The 24,228-nt window shown below is 38.2% G+C and overlaps 1 protein-coding gene across 2 annotated transcripts in view; it reads right to left on the reverse strand.

Moving 5' to 3' along the window:
- Positions 1–24,228, reverse strand: part of Med (Smad/Smad4 homolog Medea) — a 235,207-nt gene that overhangs the window by 171,194 nt on the left and 39,785 nt on the right. The window contains exon 3 of one of the 2 annotated variants that reach the window (XM_090381912.1): positions 19,873–20,125. In XM_090381912.1, coding sequence (XP_090238038.1) covers positions 19,873–20,109 — 237 coding nt within the window. In that variant the 5' untranslated portion in view covers positions 20,110–20,125. Of the gene's footprint in view, positions 1–19,872; positions 20,166–24,228 lie in introns of both variants that reach the window. The other variant, XM_090381911.1, reaches the window with a different exon arrangement.

Below are 24,228 nucleotides of genomic sequence, written 5' to 3' on the forward strand. Positions count from 1 at the left end.
GCATTGTTGTAAGGCCAAACAACACGAGGTTAGGAATAGTCATGAGATAAAGGCTCCATCGGAGAAGAGACAATCACCAAGTTGTTATTTGACGTGCCTAAAGGACCACCACTTCGGCCATGTACTTAGAAGAGTTGTTTGTGAGAAAAAAAAATCAAGCATGTTGGCTGTACAGACAACATTTTTGCATTCTTGGATTATCCAGTATTCTGGTAGGTAAATGAATAATCTGTGTGAGGTCCTTAGTAATTGCAAAAGCATTGGCATCTCGAACAGTTGGGTCTGTGTTACTAGAAAACGAAAGTGGAGGGTCGAATAAATGATTTTAAAGTGGAGGGTGGAATAAAAGATTCCATTCCTGCAAGAATAATATCACTGACACAATCTGAACAAACATTGACATCAGAAGTTTTGAAACACAATTATCCGATCAAGGAAAAGAAATCTCGCAGGTCATCCCATTTTGCATTGTTGTAATGCCATACAGTGCTAGGGTGGGGATAGCCATGAATAGCCTTTGTGATTGTCTCATTGGAGAAGAGACAATCACAAAGTTGTGATCTGAGGTGCCTAAAGGACCACTCACTTCGACCATATACTTAGAAGGGTTGTTTCTGAGAAAAAGATCAAGCATGTTGGCTATATAGTTACGATTGACCAGTATTCTGGTAGGTAAAGGCTCAAGCTAATGGAAGTGCTGTGGCTCAGGGGAGCAGTTGCCCTCTGAATCACAGCCTTTTAAGATGCACTGTTTGCTTGATGTTTGCGGAACATTCGGGTACGGGACATGATACTGCCATGGAGGATGTCTTTGTGTGTGCACGATGCAAGGAGTGCAAGGAAATTAGGCGACAACTCAGCGTTGTTATGGGCATATATGAGACCTTAAAGGACAGGGTGGATGCCCTCGAGGGAAATAAATTGAGGGGCCCATCAAGCTCTCAGCTGCCCACATCAACGCCAGAGCTTGCACTTGGTTATCTTGCAACACAGAGGCAGCCCCCAAGGCAGAATGCGCTGGTCCCACAGGAACTAGTAGTTGTTGGTGACTCTATTGTCAGGGAAACGGGGGAACATGCTTTGTAAAAAGGATAGGTGGAACAGGACCAGGGTATGTCTGCCAGGGGCAAAGGTTGATGACGTTGTAGAGCGGATATCATCTTTTAAGTGCACAAAAGTTGATATAGTTGTACACGTTGGCAATAATGATATTAAGAGTAGGAGACCAGCGGAATTACTTAACAAGTACAGGTCACTGTTGAAAAAAAGCCGTGAAGTAGGGTTGAATTTGAAAGTGTCTGCAATTCTGCCCAGACACGATAGGAGGGAGTATATGATAGAGCCTTGTCGATCAATTCGGCCCTGGAAAGATTGTGCAAGGCTCAAGGAGTAGAATTTTTTTCAGCCTGGACTGTACTTGTTAACAGGAGAGATTGCTTCTACAGGGATGGTATACACTTAAATAGAAAGGGTGCAAGAATATTTGCTGATGCTATCGAGGCAGTGTTAGGTGGGTCGGAAAACTGCTAGCTTGGGGGGAGACAAAGACAAATAGATTAACAGTAGCCACTGGCAGAGGTGAAAGAGATTCTTGCACTGCTTCTATTGGAATGAGCAAAAGCCTGAAAAACAATATGCAGGATATTTCAGAGACTGCTGGAAGTCATTGCGGTACAAGTAAACACATGGGTTGTGTTAAGATAGCGAAGAATAGAAACAGGCGCATGTATACTTGCGTGTACACCAATGCTAGGAGTTTAGTAAATAAATTTGATGAATTTGAGGTTTTGCTCAAAACATCAAAGTCAGATATAAGGAATGCAGAACTGGAATTTGGGGAGTACAACGTCTACAGAAAGGATAGACAGGATAGGAAGGGAGGAGGGGTTATGCTATTAGTTAAAAAAGACATCAAATCGAAGGAAGTGAAGCCAGTCGACATCGATGGACAGGGCAGTGTCGAGTCAGTTTGGTGTGACATAAGCATGGGTAAATCAAAATTGAGAGTAGGAGTGTGCTATAGGCCTAATGACTCTGATGAGTATAATAAGGTACTGTACAGGGAAATAGAATGGGCCAGTAAATCAGAGAGTCTTATAATGGGGGATTTTAATTTCCCAGATATTGACTGGAATTTCTGGATTGGTCACTCACACACTAGCAAGGCTTTTGTGGATTTATTGGATGATTGTTTTCTACGCCAGCATGTTCGGGAGGCAACTAGAGGGAGTAATACTCTTGATCTGATTATCAGTAGTGATTCTTCATGCATTAAGAATCTGCAGATAAAGGAACCACTAGGTGGCAGTGATCACAGTGTGCTGAAGTGGGATTTACTCAAGGAGGTAACTACCATCAGAGGTAAAGGGAAGGGTTTTTGCTTTCGTAAAGGCGACTATGATGGGCTGAGACAGTATTTAAATTCTATACAGTGGGACCAACTGATGATGTTACCAACAGCAAATTCAAAATGGGAAGCATTCAAGGAACTAATCTTGGAAGCTACCAGGCTTTACATACCAACCAAGAAATATTGTTCAAGGTTCAGACCTAAATGGTTGTCAGATGAACTAATGAGACATATGGCAGAGAAGAAAAATGCATGGGATACATACAAATTAATGGGTGACATGGAAGCCTATGATAGATATAAGTTGGTCTGTAACCAAGTCACAAAGGAGATTAGGCAGGCAAAGGCAGATTATGAGAAATCCTTGGCAAAGGATGCAAAGAAAAACAGAAAGGAGTTCTTTACCTATTTAAACTCAAGAAGGAAAGGGATGAATCAGATTGGTCCACTGGATGTTGATGGTTCAACAGTTGAGGATCCTGCTCAGGTGGCTAACAATCTAAATGAGTATTTTGCATCTACATTCACACATGAGGAGTTATTCAGGAAGGGGAATGTCGTAGGTGAAGTAAACATTGGCAGTGAGCTAGATGATTTTCTAATAACTGAGAGGAAAGTGGAGGAGAAATTGTTGAGGATAAACATAAAAAAGGCACCCGGGGTGGATGGGATCTATCCAGTTATATTAAAGGAGGCAGCAAAGGAAGTAAGCAAACCCCTAGCCATAATTATGAGAGCTTCTTTGGACTCAGGGGAGGTACCCACAGACTGGAGATGTGCAAATGTAACCCCAATTCACAAAAGAGGATCAAAGGCTGACACAAGTAATTATAGACCTGTTAGTTTAACTTCGGTTCCAGGAAAATTAATGGAGGCACTGGTTAAAGAAGCCCTGCAGGATCATCTGGACAAGAATTCAGTTACAGCTAAGACACAGCATGGTTTTGTTAAGAGCAGGTCTTGTCTGACCAATTTGACTGGATACTATGATGTAGTCACAAAAGAACTGGATGCAGGGAATAACTTTGATATTATATATTTGGATCTTAGAAAGGCTTTTGATACTGTTGCACATGGAAGACTGCTGCACAAATTGGAGCAGTGTGACATTGGAGGCAAATTGCTGCTATGGATAAAGGGATGGTTGAGTGGCAGAAGACAGAGAGTGGTAATCAATGGACACTGCTCAACGTGGACTAATGTTATTAGTGGAGTTCCTCAGGGTTCAGTGTTGGGTCCATTGTTGTTTTCTGTATTTATAAATGATATAGATGGTGGTATATCAAGCTTAATGTCCAAGTTTTCACCCGATACAAACGTTGGCAGGGTTGTTAAGGACACTACTGATGCTATGCTGCTGCAACAGGATCTGGAAAGATTGAGCAGATGGGCTAAGAGGTGGCAAATGAAGTTTAACATTGACAAATGTAAAGTACTATGTATGGGAAACAGTAACCCCAGATCAATGTATCAACTCTGTGGTACTACGCTGACAGTGGTAGAGAATGAAAAGGAACTGGGGGTAATTGTGCAGGCAGATATGAAGTTCTCTGAGCAGTGCAGACGAGCTGCAAGCGTAGCTCATGGTGTCTTGTCAATGATATACAGGAATTTTTCTAGCAGGGATAGGGATGTGATTATTCCCTTGTATAAGGCATTGGTCAGGCCACACCTTGAGTACTGTATACAGGTCTGGAGACCTCATTTCAAGAAGGATGTAGAGCTGCTGGAACAAGTACAGAGAAGGGCAACAAGATTAGTGAATGGAACAAAGGGTTGCTCTTACGAAGAAAGGCTTAAGTTTTGCAAATTACAGAGTCTGGAGACTAGGCATCGGCGAGGTGATCTGATAGAGGTGTATAAGGCTTTGAATGGCTTGAGCATGCTCAATGCCGATGGGATTCTTCCTCTTGCTCAGAATAATCACCTGAGAGGGTATAAATTCAAATTGAGGAAGGACGGATGTCGGACAGATGTGCGGAAATTTGCCTTTAGCCAGCGGGCAGTTGGTTTGTGGAAGAGACTTCCATCACTTGTTGTTGAAGTTGATAGCCTAAACAAATTTAAGGCTCACCTGGACAGGTATTTCGAAGAACGGAGGGGTGAAATGGGAGTAGTGGTTGTGCTTTTTTTTGGCTGATGCTGAATAAGCTTGCTTTCTTGCATCATATGCCTCTACTAATGCTAATGCTAAAAGGTAAATGAATAATCTGTGTGAGGTCATTAGTAATTGCAAAGCCTCAGCATCTCGACCAGCTAGGTCTGTGTTACTAGAAAAGGGAAGCCAGCTGGAGTTGTGAACATTAAAATCACCAAGGAAAATTATGTCACTGTTCGGACTGTTAGGACCTCCAGTTGGACTGGAGAAAGACAAGTTGCAAAGAGAGGAAATCAAAGATTTCGAAGTGATTAGTGGATTGGGAGAATGGTAGAGACAACAGATGAATTTGACAGATTGAGGTAGAGAGATTTTAAGCCAGAGAAGTTCGAAAAGAGGAGATTCCAAATTATCAAGTCTCTGACAGGGAATATAGGAACGGGCACATGCACAAGTACCACCTTTGAAGCGAAAGGAATCATACAGTGAATAATTTGGGCAACTGAGATTAGCAGTGGTTGAATCAACCGATAACTGGGATTTGGTCAGGAAAAGTACATGGGGTTTGGCAGACTGTAGGTGGAAATGGACATCGTTGAGATTAGAGCTGAGACCACGTATATTTGTGAAATGAACTAGGAAGTGTTTGGGAAGTTTAGATCTTTTCGTAGATAAGTTTGATCAACTAGTTTGACAATTCATGGTGTATTCAATAGAGAAAAGGTGCAGGGGGGGGGGGACATGCTGTATGACGTAATGAAATTTTTGGCATACAGACGGTAAGAATATACCCAGATCCTTCACATAAGGTGGCCTCGACAATGCCCCCCACATACACACTACTCGGATCTATCCATCACTACCTGGCAAAGTAGAAGTAGCAAGATTATACACTAGCTGATTCAGAAGCATCTTAGGGAGTTACCAATAAGTTCGGCCCAGTGTACTAACTAGCGGCCAGCCTACAAACACCGTTTTAGAGCTGTACCCTTTTGTTTGGAAGTTTGGATCTCCCCATGGTGATCATAACTCAAAGGACATCTATCATACTGCATGTTTGAAGAGGTGGGGAAGGGTTGACCAGAACCTAGCTCTGGAGACTAAACATGGGTTCCATCACTTCAAGCCTCCAATAAGCAAAGTGGTGGTATCACACCAGTTGATGAGAGTCATCTACCACCTAGTATTGCACCATTCCTCCATATGGTGTGGGCACCACACCTCAACCCCTGCTTACGTTGATTCACACCTGGATGGTCACCCAGAGTGTGCATTCACATGGGGAGTTATTACCCAGGATTACTAACAGTCTCACCATCGTGAAGATGTAAGCAGAGGATGTGGCTGTCACAGATCATCTGGACTTTGTCGAAATTGGGTCCACTTGACTTGAGTGTCACCCGAATATCAGTTCCACCAGTGTTTTAGATTGCCAGGTAGCAAGCACAGCTTGGCTGGCATATCTTAGAGAATGTCTGCGACAGCCTCAAGGACCAATGTTTTTCTAAAATTGCTCAGAAGAAGCCAACAAGTAAGATTCAGCTGCAGGAGAGCATTGTAAGGGTGTGGTACCATGAAATTGGGCAACCGTATATCCAGAAGTTGATTAACTCCATGCCAGATCTTTGCAAGGCTGTAATTGCAGCTTCGAGGGGAACAACAAAATATTGAGGACTTATTTTGTTGATTTACAGTGCATAATACTATTGCGTTAACTTGTCATTTCAGTTTGTACACGTAAATGCAATAAAATGTATGTTTGGTTGTCATGATTGCCATTTGCATGATTTCTCATATTTCCATTAATAATGAAGATATTTATGGCAATTAGGTAAAGCGGGTGGAGTCTTTTTATTGGATTTCATTGACAGAGATATATATCCCACCTAACAAATGCATTCCGAACATTTCTGCAACCCACAATGTAGTGAAAACACATTATTTGCAAAATTCACTGCATCTCTCTTCTCCAATTCAGCCAATGGAAGAAGAAAGATGCAGGTTATGGGTAATACTAAAATACATAACAGAAGCTTGTTTTACCATGGTAAAATAAGCTTCTGTTTAACGTGACCACGTGGCACCATGCTGGATACAACACAATGGTAACTGCGAAGAAGAATTACTGGTCAAACAACTGGAAAGGATAAGGATATGAAACAATTATGTAGTTTCTCACATTGCACAAAGTCGGCCTCAACAAATTTGTATCCATTGTTACTGATGGTGCACCATCCAGGATAGGAAAAAACAAAGGACTTAATTGCTTATCTTAGTAAAGATGAAAGAGTACCTATATTCACTGTTACTTCATATTGAAGCTTTATGTTCTCAAATCAAAAAGAAATGATGAATTATCTTGAAGTTATTACAAAGCTGATCAACTATTTAACTTCAAGGCCACTAAATAAACAACTCAAGTTATTTTTGGAAGACTGGCAAGCACCCTATTCTAATCTTATTATCCACTGAGAAGTTTGGTAGCTTAGTCATGGGAAAGCACTTTCCAGAATTTGGGAGGTTTTTGAAGATGTAAAGGCTTTTCTGCCTTTACCTCTTCTTTGTCATTACAGCAAAAAAGGATAATCTTTTTTCCTGAAATGTTTATGCTGACTTCGAGATAACATTTTCAAAGCATGGTGGATCTTTTCAGCTATTTGAATGACTTAAATCTCAGAATGAAAGGAAAAAACAATTCCATTCTTGTCTTATGGGGAAATAAGGGGATTCCAGAAAAAGATTCAACTTTTCCAGAACCAGGTTTTCAAAGAAAATTCGCATCATTTTCCTGAAATTAAAAAAAAATGCTTGGCTGAAACTGCAGTCAGCAAATGTCCATCACTTCTTGCAAAAGCATTTGAAGACCTCAGTAACTAGTTTGAAGAGAGGTGCGAGTACTTAAGAGACCACCTGCTAAATTTCAATTAATGACACACCCACCAAGTTTTGAGATTTGTGATTTTGCATGAATTTTCACTCAAGATGAAATAGCAGCTGCACAATTAGTTTACTGATCTCCAGTCTTCATTGGCAACAAATCACCCATTTCAACAAGAACATATTTCAACATTCTGGGTTTCTACTGAATGTAAGAAGTGCATGTTGCTTCAAAGAAAGCCTTTTAACGTAATTTGCTATGTTCAGAACAACATATACATACCAAAGCACCTTTTCACTAATGGCAATTAAAAACAAGGAATGGACAACATCAACTATGTCGCATTTGGAAGTATGCTTGCAAACAGCTCTTTATAAAAGACAAATAAATTTCAAAGAGTTGGATTTTTCTCTTCAGAGTCAAGGTTTGTTTGTTTGTTATTTGGTTTTTAGGAGCATTAGCAACTAAGGCCATATTGCTCTGGGGATATGCGGTGGTCATTCCCTGACCTTTCCGCATCCTCCGTATTTGGTGGTCATGTCAGAGTCAAGGATCTCACTGAGAAGGTAAGTACTAAGTACGTTTAAATAAGACAAATTTTAATTGGGCATAATGAAACTTATATGCACTTACAGGTTCAAATATTTAAAAATATATCCAGTTTAAACATTAAAGTGAAAGGCATTTCTTTTCTGAATTTCTTTTTTGTGCTTACTAGTATTAGTATTGGCCACATGGTGCAAGGAAGTCTATGGCTTGTGTTGCACCAGCCAAAAATAAAAAAATAATAATAAAATAAAATAAAATATAAAGTAAAATAACAAAAAATAAATAAAATAATAATACAAAGAAAATGAAAAAAAAAATAATAATTAATAAGAGAAAAGGAATTGGACAAGGTGTATGATTCCCTCCTCCTGTAGGTAATTATTCAGCTGACACCTTTGAATTTCCCCAAACTGTCAGCCTCTACCACACATGTAGGTAACTTATTCCAGTAATTTATAACTTGCTGGAATCCAGTCTAAACATCCCCCCCCCCCAGTAACTTGAAATTATGGCTCCTTCTTCTAGAATCATTTCAACTATGAAAATTTCGTTCTCATTCATTTTGCTTATGCCTCTCAGAGCCTTAAATACCTCAAATTCTCCTCTAAGGTTCCTAGTTTCCAAGCTCTGCAACTCACATATTCAAAATCTTTCCTCATATGGACACCCTATTGCCGAGTAACCCACCAGGTGAGTTACTCATCTTTGGACCATTATGAGAAGCACAATGTCTTCCTTTAGGTGTGGTCTCCATACTTGAACATAGTATTCCAAACGTGGTCTAACAATAGCCTTATATAATGGGATTATGACGTCCTTATCTCTACTAGCAATTGTTTGATAAATCATCAATAGGACACCACGGGCATTCCTTGCAACCAGTCTACAATGCTCGGAGAACTTCATGTCTGACTGTACCATAACACACAAGTCTCCTATTCCTCCACTGCCAGCTTTAGTTCAACTCCCCCAAGTGTATAAGTTATTTTGGGGTAACTGTTCCCCGGGCGAAATATCATACACCTTGCTGGATTAAAGCATAGCTGCCATTTTTCTGACCATCCCTGAAGTTCATCTAGGTCACTCTGAAGAAGCTCTACTTGGTGGTGAATATTAACTACTCTACCAATCTTTACATCATCTGCAAATTTAGACATCACGCCCTCTATCCCTTCATCAATGTCATTTATGAAAATCAAAAACAACAGTGGTCCTAATACTGATCCTTGGGAAACCCCACTTCTTACATCAACCCAATCTGAGGAATAACCATTTATCACAACCCTCTGCCTCCTGCCCTGAAGTCACCCAGCCATCCATCTAAGGATTTTCCCTGTGATTCCAACCTGTTCCAGATCATAAAGTAACTGCTCATGTGGGACTGAGTAAAATGCTTTGCTGAAATGCAAATAAACAATATTGAAATTATTCATCTAATAAGAGTTTTAGTCTTTACCTGACCACGAAGTTCTGCTTGTTTAAGACCAAGTTTTACAGTGGATGCAGACATGGGAGTCTGTGTTTGTAGTTGATACAATTGATATGCAGTACAATGGCTTCGCTTCCATCTTCAGTGCATTTTAAGACTGAATTAAAAATTACTGAAATCCAAATAAACAACGTCAAAATTATTCTCCAAGTACAGCTCTTGAGTAACCCTGTCAAAATAGCTAACCAGATTAGTTAAATATGATTTTCCCTTTACAAAACCATGCTGAGTATCCGTCAGAATTCCATTTCTATCTAAACGATCCTGAATTCCACCCTTGATCATTGTCTCCATGATTTTCCCTACTACTGAAGTTAGACTAACCAGCCAATAATTTTCCACTTCACTCTTAGAATCACCATTATGTAATGGATAGCCATTGGCATTTTTGCAATCCAACAGAAACACTCCCAAGTTCAGTGATGCTCTCATAATTAGCCTCAATGGTTCAATGCACTCACTTGCCACCTCCCTTAAGATTATAGGGTATATGCCATCAACCCCGGGAGCCTTACTGGCCTGTAGGCTCGAAAGTTTGTTCATTAAATAAACATGTGAAATTTCAACATCATTAATTACATTTTTTTCAACTTAACTTCCATAATTTCTCATTGACAAAAAAGGTTTTTCTTCTGTAGATATCGATACAAAATAACTGCTGAGTTCATCTGCAACTTCAGCTGGGGTATCTAATACTATCCCATATCCATTACATAAGGGTCCGATCTGGTTTTTCTTTCTTTCTTTGCATTTATATATGTGAAGAATTCCTTATCCCCCCCCCTCTTTGTCAGTGATTTTTCTCATAATCTGCCTTTGCCAGCCTAGCCTTTTCTGTGGCACTATTACAGATCAACTGTAGCTGTTATAGGTTTCAGTACTTTTTATTACTCTGTAAATTTTCCATGCCGTCTTTTTCTGCTCAAGTAATCTGGCAACTTCATTATTCATCCCACTTGAATTCTCCTTGTGGACTATTTTTTTTAATGGTATATAAGCATTCAAGGCTTCTCTGATTAATGTTTTAAAGGTATACCATAATTCAATTGTATTCACTCTGTGAGATATCTATCCAGTTAATAGAAGCCAGGTAGCATCCCAATCCGTTGTAATTTCCCTTCCTGAAATCATAACCTATTCCTTTAACTGCTGCTACTTCTTTCTTCATTGTCCACTGCAGAACTCCGTGATCACTTCCTGCTACTAGTTCCTATTATGTCATCTGGTCCATGGGTGATGATGATGTCTAGAGTATTCTTTTCTCTAGTACTTTCCTTGACATGCTGATATAAATAGCAATCATCTAGTTGATTTAAAACTTTAGTCCCCCATGTGGAGTTTCCTTTCCATTTGCTGCAATAAATTAAGAGGCAAATTAAAATCACCCATAATAAGACATTCACACTTACTTGCCCATTCCATTTGCATGCAGAGGCTCTCATCATAAACACCTGGCTTGGAGATTACTCCCACTCTCATTATACCTTTGCTTCCAACTATCTTGCATCATACAGATTCTATACTAGCATGTGAAATGCCTGAATCGAGGAAAGCTTTCGTCATGCTCAGGCTGCTTTTGATAAGAAGCATGACCCCACCACTCCTTCTATCTTTCCTATTCTTCCTAAATACATTATACATACTGTACTGAAACTCATCATCCCCAAATTCCAGGTGGCACCACGTTTCCATAAGCCCTATTATGTCGGCGTTACTTGTCCTAACCAGTAGTTCGAATTCACTCATTTTATTGATGACACTTCTAACATTACTGTATAAACAATTAAGACTTAGTCTTCTCATATAGTTAACTAGCCCGACACATCCCTTAACATTATTTGAGCTTGCTTCCCTGGCATTAGCTGCCTGCTCATTTGAAACATTACTGGCCTCAGAACATCTTGCTAATGTGTTCTGTTGTGGTAACAAACAAGAACTTTTGAGGTATGTGTAAGTGTTACTTACCCTGGAATGCAAGGGTCAAAATGGTACTCACTTAGCAAAAAAAAAAGGGATAAGAACACCTGTCCTAAAGGATAACACACATCCTGGAATGTCAAGAGCAATAATTTGTTTATTCTTGTTTTAACTTATTTTTATCTCCACACTAAATTTTTATGTAAATATAATTATAATTTTAGCCTCTGTTTTAAATTTTAGTTGGACAAAATAGAATCATTTATAGATTTGCATACAGTCATTAAGAAATAGTTTTGAACACCTATAATTTGATGGTGAAATGTCTTTAGCAGGGTTAGTCGAATTTTTTTTTATGAAAAAGTGTTAACAAAAATGCATTAGAAAAAAGCTTTACAAAAAAAGGTGGAATAACATAACATCCATGTTATGGGGATGGTAGAATGAATTCTTTGCGACATCTGTGATACAGTAATGAGACGAGAGGTACAGTATGCAATATATGTGTTGCAATGGTACAAAAGTATATAATATAAGAGACATAGTGTGAGTTCGTGGTTATGGAAAATATTTTCACACTGAAAGCATATAGGAAAGAAATAGTAAACATACTGTACATGTTATTTAAATTTTGATATACGAGGGAAATTACGACTGAAGAAGTAATGACTTTACCATATATGGAGTGAGCAACACTAATAAATGAAGATCCTGTAACACGTGCATGTGGACTTCCACTGTATTGCAAGTATATTCTCAATTTTGAAATAGAAAAATTATAGCCACTTTGGAGAATATATGTTGTAGATTATTTAAAACAAATTGAATTTCAATACAGAGGAAGTCCACATTCATATATAGTTAAACAATTCATTCACCTAATTGTTTAACCATAATACGAGATACAATATGCAGTATATGTGTTGTAATGGTATAAAAGTGTATAACATAAGAGAGATATAGCGAGTTCTGTCATTACAGAAAAAAAAAAAAAAATTTCCCATTGAAAGTATATATGAAAACAATAGTAAATGTAAACAGCCTCCAGCTAAAACCGCAGCCCAGTGTACAAGAGAATATCGTCAACATAAGAAACAGAAATCAAGAAAAATCTTGTAGCTTCTCAGCCTACATCTAAAACTGCCACACAATGTATGAGATGAGCGTTTTAGACTCCCAGGTAGCAAGCCTTCACAATACAACACATCATAAAATACAGGCATTCAACACTGTTGCATCCTTTCTCAATAACCTGAACAAAAATACACACTACAGAACCTCATAAATCCAGAACAATTAAGCCTGAGCCTTTGTTGGATTTTTGAAACTAATATGGTAATGACCTCTGGTAGCAAAGTGCACAACCACTGAAAGATCACACACACACACACACACACACACACACACACACACACACACACACACACACACACACACACACACACACACACACACACACACACACACACATAGTGTTCTGATGGAGTGGTGAAACAACAATGTCAATACAACAATAATAGCACATCAATAAAACAATTATAACACATCATTCACTTCAGTAGTTTCCTAAGCAATGAATATAAATATAAACAATATCAACAGAGAAAGCCAGAGAAACCCTATTTTGCAAGAGTGATGCTGGATTCCAAGCCCTTATGGTAACTATATGCAATGCTAGTTTACTCAGAATAGTTATTAATGCACAATTGTGGATTTACTATGTATACCAGTCGTAACTCTCCATCAATTACACACCTAAAAAGGCACACACCTGATCATATGATACCTGTGATCAGGTGCATATCCTTGAATTTTTTTATTATTATAAAAATATCATTTTTAGCTTTTTTTTAAACCAGCCACCAAGGGGCACAAGCAAGCCTCAGTAGGTGCCAGTCCCAAGCCCGGATAAATGGTGAGGGTTGGCACCAGGAAGGTGCCATCCGGCCGTAAAAACTATGCCAAAACCAAAAAAAAAAAAAAAAATGATAGAATGATGGAAAATGGATGTAGAATGGCTAGGGCATACCCCATAAGTGACGCACAGTCTCGTTTCCCAGAAACTGTGAGAAAAGGGTCAGGGCTACTGAACAAAGGACAGGTTCAGTTAAAGAAGTTAGTCCAGCTAGAGAAGAAGAAGAAGAAGAAGAGGATGAAAAGTGTTAGATTAGGAACATTGAACATCAGGAAAATTAATGGAAAGAGTAGAGAGATTGTGGATTTGATGCAAAGAAGAAGAGTGAAGATCCTATGCCTACAAGAGACAAGGTGAAAGGGAAATAAAGCAAAAGAGTTCGGTGAAGGGTACAAGTTGTTCTTTGTGGGAGCGGATGAGAGAGGAAGAAATGGAGTAGGTATTGTAGTTGATAAGGAGTTAAAGGATGGAGTGTGTGAGGTTAACAGAAGGAGCGTCAGGATTATGAGCGTCAAACTGGAGGTTGGCGGACACTTGACTACAATAGTATGTGCATATGCCCCGCAAGTAGGATGCGGGGAAGAAGAAAAGGATGGTTTTTGGATGGAAATGGATCAAGCGGTCATGGAAATACCTGAGAAAGTGAGGTTGATTGTTGGAGGCAATTTAAATGGACATTTAGGAAGAAGTAAGAGAGAGAGGAAGAAAGGAAGAGTGTATGGAAGGTGGAGTATCGGGGAAAGAAATGGAGAAGGGGAGAGGATAGTAGAATACAGTGGCATTCGACCTGGCAATAGTTAACGCCTACTTCGAGAAGAAAGAAAGCCAACTGATAACATACAAGAGTGAGGAAAGGATAAGCCAGATTGACTATATCATGTGCCATAGGAGAAATTTAAAGGAAATGAGGAACACAAAGGTGATAAACGGAGAAGGTGTGTCTGCACAACGTAGATTGCTTCATGGTAGATTGGGAGGTTGCAGCAGACAAAAGTAGGAAATATTCAAGACAGAGGGAGCAAAGGATTAAATGGTGGAGATTGGAAAGAGGAGGGTTTGAGGAAGGAGTTTAGGAAAAAGGTGCTAAAAGGAATAAGGTTAATGGAAGACGTACAAGAGTGGTGGAACTTAAATAGTTGTATCATAAGAAAAGTTGGAGAAGAGTTGTTGGGGAAAACATCAGGAAAGGGGTCGCCGGAGGGAAAGGAGGCTTGGTGGTGGAACGAGGAAGTGCAATCTGTGATAAAACAAAAGAAGGAGATGAAGAAAAGATGGGATTTAACAGGTAGCCAGGAAGATAAAGAAGTATATAAATTAGCAAATAAGGAGGCAAAAAGGGCTGTGGCAATAGCAAAGGCAGTGGACAAAGCCTATGGGGAACTGGAAAGGAAAGATGGGGATAGGCAGTTGATGAGAATAGCCAAAGTGAGAGACAAGGCATCAAAGGGCTTCTCATCAATAAAACAGATAAAAGATGAGAGAGGAGTGGTGATACAGGACCAGGAGAAGGTTAAGGAAAGGTGGAGAGACTATTTTAAAAAGTTATTAAATGAGGAAAACCCAAGAGCATTATGCAAGAATGGAGAGACGAATGAAAGAGTAGTGGAAGGCATAAGCAGGAAAGAAGTGGAAAGTGCACTCAGAAAAATGAAGAGGGGGAAAGCAGTAGGTGCTGATCAGATACCAGTAGAGGTATGGAGAAGTTTGGGCGAAGAAGGGATCGATATCTTATGGTACCTTATGGGAAAACTGTGGCAGCAGGAGAGGATACCAGATGAGTGGAGGGAAAGTATACTTGTGCCAATCTATAAAGGAAAGGATGATGTGCAGGAATGTGGGAATTATAGGGAAATAAAGTTAATGTCTCATTTGATGAAGATCTGGGAAAGAATTGTGGAAGGAAGGATAAGGCAGGACACAGAACTAGGAGAGGAACAACAGATGCAATCATTGCTTTAAGGCAGGTGATGGAAAGGTACAGGGAGATGCAAGTAGAGTTGCACATGGTGTTCATAGACCTGGAAAACGCATATGATAGAGTACCTAGACAAGAGGTATGGAGATGCATGAGGGAGAAGGGTGCATCAGAAAAGTACGTAAGGCTTGTGAAGGAAATGTACGAGGGAGTAGTGACTCAGGTTAAGAGTAGTGTAGGTATGATTGAGGCGTTCTCTGTAGTAGTGGGACTGCACCAGGGATCAGCTCTCAGCCCATATCTGTTTAATCTGGTAATGGATCGTGTTGGTGAGAGACGTGAAGAGTAGAGCACCATGGAATATGCTGTTCGTGGACAATATCGTACTGTGCGAACCATCCCAAAGAAAAGTAGAGAAGAAATTGGAGGAATGGAGGAAAGCATTGGAAGAAAGAGAGGCATGAGGATAAGCAGAACAAAGACAGAATATATGGCACTGAATGGAGAAGATGAGAGTTCTATAAAACTGCAGGAGGAAAAGCTACCATCATTTCGAAATTTAGGTATCTTGGATCAAACGTTGAGAGGGATGGAGGATTAAGCGCAGAAATACAGCATAGAATGCAATGTGGATGGTTGAAGATGAGTGGGGTGTTGTGTGAGAAGAAAGTAAGTTGCAGAATGAAGAGAAGATTGTATAAAACTGTGGTTAGACCTGCATTGATATACGGTGCTGAGACATGGGCAATTACAAGGGCCCAAGAGAAGATGGAAGTGGCAGAGATGAGGATGCTAAGATGGATGTGTGGTGTGACGAGGAAGGACAGGATAAGAAATGACTACAACAGAGGTACGGTCAAGGTGGGGCTTCTGAGTAAAAAATGCAGGAATCTAGTGATAAAGTGAGGAGTATGTAGGGAAGAGGTGCAAAAAGTTGGAGGTGACAGGGAAGAGGAAGAGGGGGAGACCTAAGCTGAGATGGAAGGACAAGGTGGCAGAGGATTTAAAAGAGATAGATTGGAGGAGAAAGGAAGCCCAGGATAGGGAGGAGTGGAAGATGGAGGAGAAAGGAACCCCAGGATAGGGAGGAATGGAGGAAAAGAATTAAGGATGGAAACACTTACCACATATAAACATGGGAAGAAGGCAAAGATAAAGAATTTTTAGCTTTTCTTTTTTTTTTTTTTTGCTGAAATGAAAATGGTGTTTTATGAATTATGATTTGCATGATCTATTCCATATTTGTTTGAAATTTCTTGTGTTGTATACATTATTTTACTTGTCTTCTGTTATAATTCCCTTCCTTAATTTCTGGCTTTTCATCCAGCAACTGCCCCAAACCCTTGAAACACAGCAATCTACAGCTAAGTACAAAAAAATAAACAGTAAACCTACTATGTATATCAAAATAAAACAGAAAATACAGTATCATAATTCAGAGAAAATTGGTGGGGGGAAAATATACAGGAGAATAAAGGGAAAAATTTTTTTAATATGGTGGTTGTTAAAAATCAATGAAGGAATAAAAAAAAAAATAAATAATCCAATCGGTCACAATAAGTTCCAATGTTTAGCAGCTTATTACTCAAACTGATTACATTTTCATTGGGTTTTTTTTTCTGTTAAACAACATATTTTCTAGTATACAGTAATACCTTTCTTTAATGCATTTCTCCTCCCTGTTTAAGAAAATTATTTCAAATATTCCTATTATATCAGTTTTTTGAAAAATTTCATTATTTTATATGAAAAGCTATACTTATGTGACAGTAGGAAAAAAATGAAAACTGAATTTGAAAATTTAATTTTCCTGAAGACTGGCAATGCCTGTTGGCCTTAAATCATTAACGATTCTAAGAACACTCGTTACTGTGCAACAGGCTGCAACGTGTCATGACTGTTCTGACCAGCTGGCCATGTTATAATATACCTTATTTCCCCATGTATAAGACGCACCTTTTTTCGAAAAATTTAGGGTCAAAAAACTGGGTGCGTCTTATACAGTGGTTGTAGATTTTTTTACTTGCATTTCCCGCTTTTTCACGCTTGTTGTCTTTGCGCTCATTGTTTCGCACTTGTTACCGGTATATTAGGTTACGTTTTGCCACGTTCTGCCCAGAAAAGATTTTCGTACAGTGCTGAATTCAAGTTATGAGGAGTTGTATGAATTTTATGATGAATAAAACTTGAGTTCAATAACTTTATGTAATACATTTTTTTTCAAATTTCGGGCCCCAAAATTAAGGTGCGTGCGTCTTATACATGGGAGCATCTTATACATGGGGAAATACGGTAAATAACACTAAACAGCACAGTACTACTTTAGATTCCACATGTCAAATTAATGATTTGTATTTAATATACAATTGAAGTCAATTGTTTTGGTATTTATATAATTCATCGAATTCAAATGAAATATTTATCTTGTGGGTATTGAAATGTCCAATCAGTGTGTTACAGTAAGATCTCACTTTCGGCATTGATATGGATAGCCTTGGCTTAACAATGAAGACTGGAGGCCTTTTATCAATTCACCAAAACACAGTTTGAAGGCCATGCGCTTTGCATAACGTAAATACTATTCCATCCACACCAACTGGACAAGCTATTATTTTGAACGACCTAGAAAAATTACTCTTCGAACAATAACATTAATAATAAATAAATCACACAAGATATAAACAAAAAACAATTTGTGATCTGACAGTGATTGCACTTCCTCTGGGTTGCAACTTGTTTTCATAATTTTGCTGTTTCTTCTGTAGATGGAAGAACAACACCAATGGGCTCTCATACCGTCAAGCACTGGTCATCTCCATCACCATTAGTTGACAGGAAAATGATTTTATTATCCCCTCTTTGTATCAACTCAAGATTAATGAAAAATTTAATTAAGAAGCACTGGACTAAGGAAATGGCATCCAATTCACTAAAAAAAACATGGACTTAGTAATAAGGCATATTTGCTGGTCTAGATGTTAGGAAAACATTTCTTTTGATGACATCCTCAATGTACACGAAAAGCAGTATGGAATAGCCAGTGCTTTTTTTTTTTTTTTTGGGATGGTATGGCGTACCGGCACCTTTATTAACAGTTACATGTGACATTTGGATGCAATGCACTTCAAAATTTGTAATATTCCTTAATGTTTTTCACATTTACCTACTATTCAAATTAGCTTAAAATTATTTAACTAAATTTGCATTTTTTGATGAGAACTTAATAAATATTTGGAATATTCTACAAAAACTTTATATGAAATTATTTTTTTACTTATTTTACTCACATTTTACTTATTTTTTTATATACTTGAATAAAAATTTATGCTTAATAAACTGTGTGTTAATACACTTAATTTGTTGTTCTTATTCTAAAAACATTACTATTAAAGTAACAATATCAGGGGGAAAAAAAAATTTTTCAGAGTACTTTTCATATCCTTTTAATTTTCAATTTTTCGTGATAGCAAAGAATGAGTACTGGCACCTATTTTTTTACAAAATAAGCACTGGGAATGCCTTTAAGGAACTCTGCCAAAGCTGTTTAGGAAATCAAAGATTACAAAACTATGAGGAACTTATTGACCAGCTCCTGCAAGTGTGTAAAGAATTTGGTTGTGATAGGAGCTAAAAAAAATTCATTTTCTATATTAGCCACTCCATAGTCGGGTGGGTAGGAGCAGCAGTGCATAGCACACGCTTCTTGATTAGACCGGGGTTCGAGCCCGTCACCACCAAATACGGAGGATGCGGAGAGGTCAGGGAATGACCACCGCATATCGCAGAGCAATATGGCCTTAGTTGCTAATGCTCCTAAAAACCAAAAAACAAACAAACAGTAAAACAAAAATGCTTTATTTTTTATTTATTTATTAATTTTTCTCAAAAGTTAGATGTGACAGCAAAAAACACATGTATAACATTTCATTATGAGAAAAAGCATTATTTATATGTTTATTTTCATAATAAATATAGGAATTAATATTTCTTCTGTAGATTTATCAATCAGACACACAAATGTCTAAGAAGAATGAAAAATGGAAACTATACACTGTGAGAAAGACAGTGCACGGTACTTTGTAGAGAATTATTCTTAAAAATGAAAAAACACTATTTAACCACATGGATTACTTTTAAGTGGAATTTATGTTGCTTAAATATAAGCTACAGAAATTCTATTAGTGTATATTCATGTATATCCTCTTCCAATAAAAACCCTACTTAACAATTTGGCTACATTCCTTCATATTTTTCCTGGTTGTATTCACGTAGTAGTTGGATCTTTTGCATTCATTTTCGAGCCTGATGAAAAGATTTTGCAAGGAATCTAGAAACATCACAAAACTGTTAAGTAAGGTTTCATAATGGATAAAGAGTAGACATGAAGCACACTAATGGAATTCCTAACTTAATTTTTCAGCACAATACCTTCTATTTAGAAGTAATTCATGTGGTTTTACGTACTGTGTTTCATCTCCTTAACAATAATTCTATACAAGTGATCTCTAACTAATGAAAATATGAACTGATTATCGAATACAATAGTTAAGAAAGCAAGAAAACATACAATATTCTGATGTCTATGTCAATGAAATATGATAAACTGGCTGAATTTCCTTGTATAATATAACCAGCAATAACAATGCTTAAAGCAAGTCATAATAAAAAAATTAACCATGAACGGAAGAATTATATTTTTAATATTTTGCATTCTTAATTCTTATACTGAAGTGTACTGGATCAATAAATAAGATTACTTACTTGTAATCTACCATCTAGTGTCCTTTGAATAGTGACACATTTGCTAGGATGAGCACCATTTGTAGTAATGGCTGTTATTAGGCTGTCTAATTCATCCCTCTTTTCTTTCAGTTTTTTTACTAAGCTTTCAATGGCTCTTTTTGCAAAACTCTCAGATTCTCCTCCTTGTCGGTGACACATAAGACTATGTACAATACTAAGACAGGCATCAGCAGATGTTGGGGCACTTGCTGTCATCTTGTTATTACTTTAGCTACAGGATGCAGCAGTATAATTTGAATGCCTAAATTTTACTAAGAAATTTACACCAAAATCAAGATAAAAAAATTTTAAAACATTCTTTATCTATTATTAGCTTTGCGTAATATATCTTTAATTATCTTTACAACTACATATATTAACAAATTACTCACATTAAGCTGTATCAGACAAAGAGACAGATTAAAATTTAGATGTGTATTTGATAAAATTCAATACTAAGATCAGCATGACTAATATGTTTATGCAAGAGGACATAGCAGAGTAACCTCAAGACTGAGTTCATGTTTGAATCAATATGCCAAGTATTCATCATTAAAATCATGCATGTACAGCATTATTAGTTTGTAAATCATTTCTGAAGTTCAGTAAAATGAAAATACAAGTACACAGGATTCATAACTTTCTGTCAGCAAGATTGGTTATTATATTGCAAGCAATACAAACACATTATTTTTCAATATAGCATTTTGGAATAAATTATTTACACACAATTTATTTCATATTTGTTATATCAGAAATTTTTTTTTAACCTGGATATTTTATTTAATTGATAAGGTGTATTCCAAGTGATAAACTTTCTCATTTATATATATAACTGTATAATAATTACTTTTAATTTGATACTATGAATATATACAGCAATGCTTGCTTTTAATGGCATTGTTTTTATGACATTTACTTTAACAACATAAATATTGTAATCAATGATTTTTATGAAATAATATTAGTAGCAGCATATAATGCAAGGAAGCCCTGGACTTTTTATGTGCCATCCAAAAAACAGTAGTAAGGCTTCTTACATGTTTCACTCACACAGATGTCAATCCGACAGACCTTTGAATCCCAAACCATTGGCCTCAATTACCCATGAAGGTAACATTCCAAAAATTACAACTCACTAGCTAAAAGAGAATTCTTACATTACAATCTAAAATTCTCCACCCCCAACCCTAATTGAATTTATGGCCTCTAGTTCTACTGATATTTGGAAGTATATTCACTTTATAAATATACACACAAGTATATAAATCACTTTATAAATATATACACAAGTCTATCTAAAGTTACTAATATTATTATTAGTCATATAACATCACCAAGAAGGTGAATATGTTATTCAATAAAACTCAAAGGCACTGCTGTGACCAGTTTCAGAGCTATTTGGTTCTACATCAGAAAACTGGTAGCTATAATAAGCAAACTTGTGTCAAATGGTGAATAAATGTATTGAATCTAATGTATAATTATAAATGAATAAAAGGTATTTATGTCATTCAATAAAAATTTTAGTAACTTTAGGTCAATACTACTGTGTTGACTTAAAGAAAAACAATGCAGAAAATCATACACCAGATTAGTATTATTATCTCAGACTATTTCAATACCTGCGTCCAACTTCTTTACTAATCTGCAGCATTGGGTCAACAGAGCTCAGTAATGGGGATATTATTATAAATAATACCTTGCAGATCCCAGTCCTCATCATAAGACTCAGAACATTTAATGTAATTTTTTCACTATTAATGCAGAAGATACCTTTCCAGAACCCCAGAAACGTGTTTGAGTCTACCACATCTTTTGATATCCTAGCCGGATTTAAAATATTCAAGGCACTTAGTTTCCTATTCCGATAATATATACGTTGATTCTCAGCAAATTCCCTCTTCCTTTGTAGTCTTCTACTTAAGGGTTTACCAGACCTATTATGAGTACTTCCCTGTGGATGGTTGGAAGCAGTTGACACAACCTCCAAATGTTATAAAATTCTGCAGAAGATACTCGTCGAGATTGTCCAAATCTAGTCTTTCATCAAGGGTCTGAGCCAACAATACATTGAGCTGATGATCAAATGTCAGAGGCACTTCCACCAACGATGTCATTGAGAGGCCCGTTCATGATATTTGTGGGAACTGACCCCCACACCTCTTCTGATTGACTTAAAGACAGCTGGAATTAACCCACATAGAATCCTCACGGAGACCATGGGGTAGTGTGGCTCAAGAAGGGGTTTCCCGCTTCCTTCCGGTATAACCGGATGCCTTACTTAGAGTCTGAGGGCACAGCCTGTTCTAAAATTAAATTTCCAGCTTCCCAATAGTTCACGGTCTCTCGCCAATCTGGAAAACCTAGCTTCAGCAGTAATAGTCATACTCCCCAAATTCTAAGGGGTTCCTTCTCCACCAGCAAGTCGGGGACTAAAGTCAAGAGATGCTCCCCGATAGTCCATGGGCAGACTCACTTATTTCAGGAATCCCCGATAGTCTAGGGTCCCTACCAACACCCAATAATCCAGGGTCAGACATTATACCTTGTACCAATGACATATATAACTCTATCTTCCACCTATGTTTGATGGCATCAAGGGTCCTATGCGGGAACTTCCTCTGGAGCTTCAGGTTAATGTTCTTTGGTCCAGATGTGCATAGAATCTCAGCCTCAGCATGGGCTAACATCAACTTCCTCAGTTGTCCACCTTGCTTTGGCTTTGGAGATATTCATAGCTGCACTGGCTTTTGCAGGATGCGTGTACCATATGTGCACTCCTCTACCAGTTTAGGTGGTAAATGAATGTCCACAAAAGTCACAGATCCCGGCAATGCTAGTTGACTGGGAAGTAGAGGGCTCATCAGCCCCAACAGAGGCAGATAGGTCCATGAGTGGTAGCCTTAATTCGGCACTGCTGGCCAGCACAGCTTGCCCCCAGCCAGTGTGGGATAGAGCACCAAAACAGGTGCTCCAACATAAAGATCTCTTTCCCTATGAACTTCACTCCTTTAACTATGTCTAGGGATGGCCCCTAGTTATCCACCAGGGAAAGGGGGAAACAACTGGGTGTCACCCTTTCCCTGGTGGATAACCCCACTGCCATCTATTAACCCCCCCCCCCCAAGATAGGATGGGCATCCGGTCAATCAGTTGGGTGGCTTCACTATTGTCCACCTCTCTCTCTACCACTTTAACCCCCTCCCACTTCCTATCTCCCCACTACCACTTTCTAATTTTCAATTTTTTTTTTTTTACTGGGCTCTCCCTCTCTGTAGCCATGGCTACCAACACAGGGTCTGTCCTGCCAGTGCTTCATACTCTCTACTGTCTGTCAGGACTACCTCCTCACGGTGCTGGATGGTAAACTAGAGGTTTTTGTGTGAAAACACAAGCCTCTAGGCTAAGAGACCAGATGAACAACACCCCCCCCCCCCACACTAACCTACATGGCCTTTACAGAGTCTGTACTCATCACATTGCTTGGCATGGAGTTGGAACTCTCAGAGCTGCATTACAAATAACACTATACACTATGTCCTTCCTCATAGCACCCATACATCTATCTCTACTACATGTAACCTCGTTCGTGTTGTGTCTTTACTGGTCAACATTCCACTCCATACATCAGTGCTGGTCTCACCAAATGCAAAATACTTCTGCCTACCTCTATTTGATCCACCCTGCACATATTCTACTGATTACAGCCTCGTCAATCTCTCCACTTTGCTGTACTGCTGACCCTCTTCTTCTTCTGGCATTATAACCCAGGGTGGGTCTTAGCCTTCTCAACGACGCTCCACCAGTAAGCTCTCCCAGAAGTCAAAACTTCTTCAACTTCTTATTCTCTTGATCTTTTTTAAGTCCTCTTCTACGTCATCCATCCATCTTTTCCACAGTCTTCCTCTTACCCTCCTACCGGTAGGTTTCCATTTCATTATTCTCTTAGCTGTTCTGCTGTTATCCAATCTCATAACATGTCCCAACCAAGCAAGTCTCTGGCTCTTCATAAATCTGACGATGTCCACACCCTGAATAAGATGGTCAAGTATGACTGACCCTAGATACCAAAATTAATTCTTCTGTGTAACAAGCTGATACTTATATTTCCACTAACACTACATTCCATGTACTCTTTACTGCTTTGCTAACCTGTAAACTATTAGACTCCAGAACTCTACTCAACTCCTCCATCTTTATATTTACATCTCCTATCAATTAGTACAACATCACTAAATATCAAACACACAGGATTTCCTTCTGTATTTTCCCTGTAAACTTATCCAAAATCATAATAAACTTGTGTGGTCTTAATGCTGACCCCTAGTGTAA

Source organism: Mastigoproctus giganteus, chromosome 9 (assembly GCF_048544385.1).
Source record: "Mastigoproctus giganteus isolate SK-2022 chromosome 9, ASM4854438v1, whole genome shotgun sequence".
Classification (NCBI taxonomy): domain Eukaryota; kingdom Metazoa; phylum Arthropoda; class Arachnida; order Uropygi; family Thelyphonidae; genus Mastigoproctus; species Mastigoproctus giganteus.